Consider the following 9,522-nt stretch of genomic DNA (forward strand, 5'->3'; position numbering starts at 1 on the left):
TTAAAATTGCGAAATCGCAATTTTGGGCCGCTATTTACCGCGAGGTCAAACCTCGTGGTAAATAGCGAAAACTTGAAAAAATACATTTAAATGCATTTTTCTAAGTTGCATGTTACACACACACATGTCCTTTGGACATGTGTGTGTGCAACACCAATGTAGATTACATTTCAGGGGTGCTACAGGGTGTCCTTTGGACACCCCTGGCACCCTTGAAATTGCTTCCTTATTTGTGATTAGCTAATTGCTAATCGCAAATAAGGAATGAATGGGGAGTTATTCCTTATTTGCGATTAGGAATTTGCTAATCGCAAATAAGGAAGCTGTAGGAATCGCAATTTTTTTAGCGATTTCTACATGAATCCCGTTTTGCAAGTCCTGAATAGCGATTGCTTAATAATCGCTATTAAGGACTCGCAAAATGGGACAATGATGAATCTAGCTGAATGCCTTTTATTTATGTGTTTTGAAAACCTGAAAGCAGTGCTTAAACTGCACTTTGTACTTATAGTTGTTGCTTATGAGAAGCAAGGCTGCCAGTAACTGCACCTCTTTTACTGTTAGTTTTGCTTCTCGTAAGCTAAGACTATAAGTACAAAGTGCGTGCGTACGGACCGCTTGCACGGATTCAAAACACACAAATATAAGGTATTGTTATTTACAATGCCAAGAGTTCAAACTCTCGCAAATGCGAGACCTATTGCATTGCAAATGCTTGTTCAGTATGGAGTAATGATGGTGGAAGCTACAATAAAGAGACAGTGAAAATATATTTTCAAATTAAATTGAAATATAACATATAATTAAATGTAGGTACAAAATCTAACACAAAACTTAATTCTAGCAGGTTTGTTATAATGAAACAATCTAGAACGCAAAGTGACACGTTCACTAAAGTTGTTCCAGAAAGAAATGGGAATAATTCACAGGAAATCTATGTGACCTCATGTAATACAACTGGTGCTATGTAAATCGCTCCGATACCCGATACCTGGTCAGGTTCGCGCTATATAAAAACTCAGTTAAAAAAAATGGGAAAATCATGCCTCATTAGCAAGTAAGCCAAATGTACAAAAAGTAATTGTTAATCTGATACTATTTACTTAGATGCACGCTCTCTGTCCTGTCCCTAAAATATTAGCTTTCCTAGTTTAGACTCATTTACTATTTTTGTTGTGGTTTTTTTTTCCACTTCTTTTTATTGAGACAATGCTCATCTTACAGGGCAGGTCATAGAGAATCACAGTTGTATGTGTAATATGAAGTGACACTGGCACAATACTCATTTGAACAATCACCATTGGGATCAATGAATCATTGGCACTGCCATGGTCTATAATGGTACAGTACATAAACTGGATAGCATGCATAGCACAAAATAGTCACAGAGCCTTAGCACTTCCAGCCAAACAGGAGTCCAGCTCCACTGAAGTCTCTCCAGGCCGCCCCATACCATGTCCCATTTTCTGGAGCAACCACAGCTCTGGATTATCACCTCTTCTGCCCTCTGACACCAGTGAAGGTTTGACTCCCTATCTAGAACACTTTGCGGGGGGCGGTTGATGTGTCCCACCTCCTTTCGATATTGCATTTTGCGATCCAGGACACCATTGCCAGTCATATCTTCTGATTATCAGGCCAGTTATCCTCCTTTTCCACCATTAGTGGCAAACATTTGGCATTAAGGGGCACCTGTAAGATGCAGACTGGACATCACCCCCACCACCCGATGCCAATACCCCAGAATCACCGGACAGTCCCATAGGATATGAAAGAAGGTACCCTACTGTGCACAGCCTCTAGTACATAATGGTAAATCAGCCTTCCCAATTTGTTTTCAGGAGAGTCCACAAATAGTACGTCCTATGCAGGATCTTAAGTTGGACCAACCTAAACCTGACTCAATTAGCTATTGAGTGTGGTCCCTGAAGGGCCTTCAACCAATCACCGTCATCAAAGTGACACAAGTCATCAGTTCAGGCAAGTTTTAGGGCACCCAGTAGGCCAAGGAAGTTGTTGACTAACTTCCAGTAAATTGTGGAGATTCCATTTTGAGTAAAGGTTCAGTCAGCAAACGGTCTTATGAAGGTGAAGAGTCTGGCAAGTTGTCGCCTTCAAAACATGCACCGGCAACACATGTCCCAGTTGAAGGTATCAATAGTGCTTTGTCTCTGCCATCTTCTATTCCTGTTGGAGGACCTCAAACTCTATCAGTGACCGATCCCTCCACACATCGTCCAGATGTTTAATGCCTGTTGCCGCCCACTGAGAAAAGCCCGCCTGAGTGTCCACCTTGTGAAGCAGTCCACTATGCCACAAAGGAGTCCGGGCCATTAGTCTGTCCTCCAACCCAGGGTCTTGCTCCAGATCCGGACAATCGTTTCCATGTGTGATGGCAATCGCTTTTTCAGTTATTTGCAATAGAGGATTGCCTCATGCCCCCCACTCTCAATCTCTTTTCTGTCTACTCAGTAGGATGGTTCCGGTCTATCAAAGAAATCCCATTCATTTACCAGCAGTATCTGTGATGCCCAGTAGTACTTTTTAACATCCAGGATTGCAAGTTCACCATCGTATATAGGAGTTTACTTAGCAAGATGGCAGCACACTGACGTTCCATAACAGCAGATGGAGTTCTTGGTCAATTTTATAATTGAAGAACCCTGCTGGCATGGAGTATGGTGTATTTTGTAATGCATACAGAAAGCGTGGAGAGTCATCATTTTATAGAGCGGGGTCCGGCCCATCAGAGACAGTGGCAAGGTGTGCCAAGTGCCACGTCATTGTGGAGTCGCCTCAACTGGGGAACTAGTTCTTCCGAACAAATATGTGTGTGGGGGGGGATCTCGTGTGACGTAGAACCCGAGGTGCTGAAAGCCCTCTGTCACCATTGGGGCCGTGGCAACTACCCGATAAGGGAAAAATGATGGATTTGGACCAGTACACTTGGTTACAATTTCACAATTGCACAACATACAATGATGTCTTCCATTAAAGTTTTTTTCGAGTTGTGCATTCCTTCTTATGAAGTAACTGCTATATGTTTGTTATCAACATATGCATATACTATTCTCAGCATATTACTACCTATGGATCATGTTTTGTCAACCATCCCCTACCTAAAAGTTTACCCTGGTTACAATTGCTAGCAAGCTGATGAGTACGAAGCCAAATGTGCAAATGGGTCAGTAGCAACATATTTGTAAAGGGCACATCAGATTTAAGGAGTGTGGATTTTAGTCACAGAACCAAAGAAGCCACTTTCCTTCTGGCCAACCTAGCATGGATTCATTTCCATGAAGTGTTTGGTTTCACATGGCCTAAAACCATAGATCTGTTTTGTTTTTTTTAATCACTGAACATGAGATTTGTCAAAATATAATTTATGAGGCGGTCTGTCTAAGTGGATATCATGCGAGTCAATAAGAATCTTGTTATTGTGGACATCTCACACACTGGCTGCTATACAAATGTAATGCATATTCAGAATCATGTCACAGCACACACAACGAGTGCGCCCTAAACTGATAGTAAGTTAAATTGTGTCTTGTACTTGCTCTCCCCATTTAACCAGTCCGCAGAATCCTTTCTTGTTCATTAAATTAACAACAATTTTTAATTATATATATATATATATATATATATATATATATATATATATATATATATATTATATACATATACATATATATATATATATATATATATATATATATATATATATATATATATACACATACATACACATACACACCAAAATATAAACAAACATCACAAAATTGGTCCCACAGTTGCTGGAACACAGAATGAAAACACAAAGCGATATTTTCAAACGTACTACACGTTGTATCCCATGTGGTATTTAGTTTAAAACTAAACAGAATGCCATTTACAATTAGTCTACTATAACAGGCTATTTTACACTGCCTAAAGTAATCCTACCTATAAACTCCCCTTTTAAAAATAAAGGTAGGAAGATATTAAGTAAGTACTCCCACTCACGAGCTTAAAAATAAAGACCAAAAAGTTTTTCTTCCTTCGATACTTAGAGAAGAGAAACAGTACCCGCAATTATTTATAGGCAACATCTGCAGACATGTTTCACCCACGTGCATGGGCAAAAAAGAACCTTGAACTATACTCCGGCATGCACATAATATGAAAATATACAAATATCGTAGAATTTCGTAAAATTCACCTGTGTCACTGATTCTGACATTGGGTTGACAGACATGAAAGTTTAACAATTCAACCTGTGCAAAGTGTACACACTAATCATTTACAGCACACGATGCACACTAATTTTAAAAATTGAACATATCTAAAGATAAAACATTAAAAGCAAGTGCTCTAGCTTTATTCTCAGACTCGTGTTACTCTCTCCCAGGTGTCTTTCAATCCTATTACAGATCACGATTGCCATTCTCATTTTGGAAGCTACGTACAATTGGCAATTTTCAGTAGCAGTAGTTCCTTTTACAACTTTTGTTCCTCTCCTAGTTTGATATTTAAATTGTTCTGTATAGTGCCGAACATGTCCAGGGTGTATTTCAGCAAATTACCAAAAACATAGGTAATAACTACATGAGAGTACAGGCGGAGATATAACAGGAAGAACAGTAGGTATATCTTTTCCAATGAAGAACGAAACACTAATTTCTGTGGCTGATGGAGGTATTGAGAATCTGAACTCAGATATTGTATCACTGGGACGAAAAGGGCAGTCAGTGGCAAGCAGATAGTAAGCTATAAGGAGAGGGTGTGGATATTTACAAGTTGAGCTAAGACAAATAATCAAATCAAAGGACACAACCAGTATCACTTTTCAATAAGTCACAATGACAAGTCTAAATTTAGAAGCTAATCTGAACGGCACTATATTTTGCTTATCTGATGTGCTCTTTGAGGTGGAATAAGAGCTTTCTATACCTTAACAGTCATACTGCAAGAGACCTAAACACACCGTTTGTAACTTCAAATTGCGTTTGACATTCTACGTAGGAGTCTGAAAAAGAAAAGGTGAAAATCCTGCAAAAAGGACTGGAGGGGAAACAATGCTTGACATTTTTGAGATGCGCAGAGGTGGAGTATTAGATCCCAAACACAATAATAATGCAAAATATACTAACTATATTCTCTCTAATTTGCATTGGTCCAAAACTTCCCTCATACCACAATACAAGTAAAGAAAGTTATAGCACCAGCTTTAGGAATGCGAGCAAGATGACCATTAACCTGTAACCTAGCGGAAGCGGGGGAAACATGAACTAACAGCCGTAGAAAAGGCAGAGTGGGTGATAGAAGCAGAACTGAACTAAAAATCAAACGGAAGGGAAGGTGATGAGACTATTTAGACTATCTCTGGTCGAGGGCAACTACATGGGTGAAAGTACTCAAAATCTGTCCCAAAATAAATCCACAGCTGAATGAATAGAAAGAAACCAGAGAATTCGGCCAGCACCACCGGAAAGAACAAGATGAGTAAATTCTACAATAAAAATGAAAGCCTAAGTTCATTGTGCCTCGAAAGAGAGAAACCAGCAGCTGTAGAAAAGGAAAAGAAGTAGATTGCCTCAACAGTAATAAAATTAAGGCGTGGAAAGTAAATAAGTCATGTGACAGCCTGCTTCTGGAGATGCATAAGGAGACTCTCAATCTGAGAAAACACAAGGAGATGATGGACGGAGCGCTGAAACTTTTCAGAGACACACCCCAAGTCACAGATCTTGGTTGAATCCATCATCTTTCTTTAGCTCACTTTCAGACTCTCAATCTTCTCTTGATCATGCTTTCGCTATGTGTGGCAGTGATATTGAAGGAGGCACTATAATTCCAATGAATGCAATGGCACTGACCGGACAAGAAGCAAACTCTAAGATGGGGTCCAATGGAGATGACCCAACAGGTTACATGATGACAACACATCGTGTATTATAGTGACAAATGTACTTAACCTATTGTATACTCAACATAAAGCCTCTTCCATACATAAATCTCTATCAGGGTTCTCTGATGATCGACGACTTAAATCTGCTATTGAACTTCAGCGGGAACAAGACTTACAAATTAGCTGGCCTGTTAATTTTTGGGATAAAAATTTGGATTAAATTACATAAAACATCTTGAGTGGCAAACATGACACAAACATGATATTTTATCTATAATAGATAATGTCACCTATAACAACTTTTAATCACATATCTAGCTCACTAAGCGAAACAATATTACTGCAGAAGACGTTCCCAAAACCGCGTGAACATCCGGTCTCAAAAAACAATAACATTTTTACTAGACCTGCAGGTCTAGTAACTTGAACAATTAACGCAAACTAACTAATGTGTTGGACCCGTAAACGTGTCCTATATTGTGTGATTCTAGGCAAATCTTTTATTTTACTGAACCGCCTTTTTCGTTATTATCATATTTGAGAGCACTATCAAATATGTAGGTTCAGCATTTCTGCTGCTAAATAAAAAGACCTCTTTTGTTTGACTAAATAGACTAAATATTTGCTCCATGGATAATACGAATCTAGCCCACATGTATGCTACACATGATCCCCGACTTGTCTCTTAGTTCACTAATAGCATTGCCATCAGGGCAGGGCAAGAGATTTGTGCTGAATTGAGTCATACAGAATACTTCTATAATTTGTTATTATATGCAAACATCCTGACCATAAATTCAGAAAGCAACCTCAGAACGGAGCGTAGTAGTTTTCAAGTCACTGTGTGCCCTGAGCCCAGATTTAATGCAAGATTTTGCAAATAAATTGGGACTCAGAAAATACAGGAATAATATATCCTCAATAATTAGTAGAAGTAATAAATCCCATTACAACGACAAATGAAGCAGTGTTGCTAGGACACTGGTGAGTGTGTGCAATGCTCCATCATATAAATCACAAATAAATGTGCTCCAAATACACAAGACGTCCCTACAACTAAGGAATCCTAGCTCTTACAGTAGGTGTAAGGTTCCAAGAACAGGATATTTGAACCAAAATGATACATACTGCATTCAGGAAACCTGGGTAGCGAAGGGACTAAAGTGGATGGGCATCATCTGCAGGTTAGCAGAGGCAAGGACGAAAAGCAAGCAGAACATAATTTGGAACGGTTTAGGAGTGGCTCCCCATTAACCTTAGACTCACACCTGTATGCGAGTGCCCAGGGGCGGTGTTACCCACTCGTGCCAGAATGCAGATTCCTCATATTGGGATTCCATTCATGGGATCCTTTATGTTTCGGCTGGGTTTTGTCCAGCACTCTTGGAGAGACGAATGTGTGGGTGATTTCCAGTAAAAATCTGGACAGGGGAGGTGATTGAAAAGGCTGTTAAGGACCTAAAATAAGGGAGAGTCTCTTTGGGGGGTTCAAGAACAGGTAACATTTGTGTTCTTCAAAAAAAGCAAATAATAATTTAAATAAAAAAACAACAACACACAATACACTTATTATTTCAAGCAGTTCAAGGCTGCAAAAGCCAAGCTGGTGTACTTTGAAGCACCTGTGGTTGCCACAGGTACATTCACAACATACCAGCATCCCTTCTTTACCTGAGCGAACTTCACTCACTGGAACGCTTTCTCTTCTGTCACAGCCAGTTCTCTAACTTGTTTCCTATGTTAAGGTTGATCGATGTGAAAAGGTTTCCTTAAAATAATCCTATGGCAGATCCCAGAGTTCAGATTGAAAGACGTGTGATTTCTGGGGTTTGACTCAAAAGTAAGCATTTTAACAAAAGAATTAGGATTCACAGGTGTGAAACTCTACTACGTTATGAACCATTAAGGCTGACCCGGATGGTAGCTAACGATAGTGCAATAGGTAGTGCTTTAAAAGGGCGAGTATATGCACTTTTCAGCACTGTTGCAATACATTTAATGGCAGTGTACCGGCACGTCTCCGCAGCAAACAGATTTCCTAAATAGTGAGTACCTGTACTCTTATATTTCCCTTTAAAGCACTGGCAATAAGTGCAATAACACCATGGTCAGCTATTGTGAAGGGCCCACTACGACCTAATTATGGATTTTACAACCTAACCAAGAGCAAATAGTGCTCGTTTCCTGTTTGCCGACAACCTTGCAAAGCTACAGGGCTGACCAGAAGTGAGCCTTCCTCCTAGAACATTAGACTCATTCCCAATCAGCAAGGCTGAAAAGGCAAGTCCTGAATGATTAACTTCAAAGCAGGCTTCTACAACAAGAAACTCGAGAGCTACTGGCAGCTATCTGTATGTAGCTCTCCTGTGTGCAAATGAGCCTGCTAAATTAGAGGTTTTTGCTTGGCTGACGTAATGTACATGTACCAAAATAGAGAATGTAATCAATAGGAAATTGTGTTTATTTTCAGAACCCATAATCTGATATGTGGAGAAAAAAGCCTGAAATTCCAAAATTCCTTTAAAGGTGACAGTCGAGTGATAAACCACATTACTGCTGGCAACTGTGCCTGATGCACTGAGGATGAACGCTGGTAGTAGGGCCACTAATATAATTTTGTCTGATGCGGTCACTATTACAACACTAGTAATATTAGTAGCTCTAGAAGAGTTTCAATGCACATAAGTAGCTCTTATTACAGCAAAGGTTGGTTGGAGACCCCTGCTTCAAACTAACAAAAAAAATCCAAGCACCACTGGCTGCAACCAGAAATGGGATCCATAGATCTTCAGTCAAAATAGGCTCAAAAACAGTCAAGTTATAATAAACCCAAGACCCAAGAGATGAGTTCTAATTGATAAGAAACTGTGATCTTCTTCCATTCTCAGTAATGCGATGCAAGCAGCTGTGCAAGTTTGACAAGTAGTAGCGCAGGGGTGCAAAGGACTTCACAGAACGGAGATGCAAGTTAAAGAAACACACGCACTGTCATTACTATCTTGAATTCTTGGATTAAATGCTCGGAAATGGGCAAAGAGTGAAATCCGAAGTGTCTGAAAATATGTAAGCCATGGCATTTAACTATCCTGGAAAAGTAAACCCTTCTCCCTCCGCGTGCACCGTTCTGATCTCTACCTGTGCGGTCAGCCCCTGCTCCTCGTCCTCGTGGCCGCTCAACACCCGGCGGAGCTTGTCCATGGCTGCGATCCCTCCTCCTTCACCTCTATTTCTGATTATCACACGGAGGGGATTACAAACCGGTCACCTCCCGCTCCAGCTCTGTAGTGCACGTTCGGCCACGCCCACCTCTCCGAAAACAGGAAGTCACGAGCCGCCTTCTCCGGATTCACTGACAGTTCGACAGGATCTGAAGCGTCAGAGGCAACGGCCGGAGGGTGGCAGCGCCAGGGCGTGCGCTGCCACCATATTCAATTATTTTGCCTCTTATTCAGTACCTGAATACATTTATGTATGTGCAGTAAGTTTATTCAGAGTTATGATTTTACTCTTAATTTTCCGTCGTGAAAATTCTACAACGGTAGGACCTTTTTTCTTTGTAAATAATATATATTCTAGTATTTACGTCGGCCACCATCGATGATGTAAACACTTACTATTTTCCTTTTCCTGAAATT

General features: G+C 40.2%; 1 protein-coding gene across 2 annotated transcripts in view; it reads right to left on the reverse strand.

Annotated features, from left to right (window-relative positions):
- The window catches only part of SFT2D1 (SFT2 domain containing 1), a 222,664-nt gene extending 213,435 nt beyond the window's left edge, over positions 1–9,229 (reverse strand). Inside the window, exon 1 of one of the 2 annotated variants that reach the window (XR_015296488.1) lies at positions 9,023–9,199. Coding sequence is in view for 1 of the 2 variants with exons in the window: in XM_086925296.1 (XP_086781422.1) it covers positions 9,023–9,085 (63 nt within the window). In the remaining variant the exon portion in view is untranslated. Of the gene's footprint in view, positions 1–9,022 lie in introns of both variants that reach the window. The other variant, XM_086925296.1, reaches the window with a different exon arrangement.
- Between the last annotated feature and the right edge of the window lie 293 nt (positions 9,230–9,522).

The sequence above is a fragment of the Lissotriton vulgaris genome, chromosome 6 (genome assembly GCF_964263255.1).
Source record: "Lissotriton vulgaris chromosome 6, aLisVul1.2, whole genome shotgun sequence".
NCBI lineage: Eukaryota > Metazoa > Chordata > Amphibia > Caudata > Salamandridae > Lissotriton > Lissotriton vulgaris.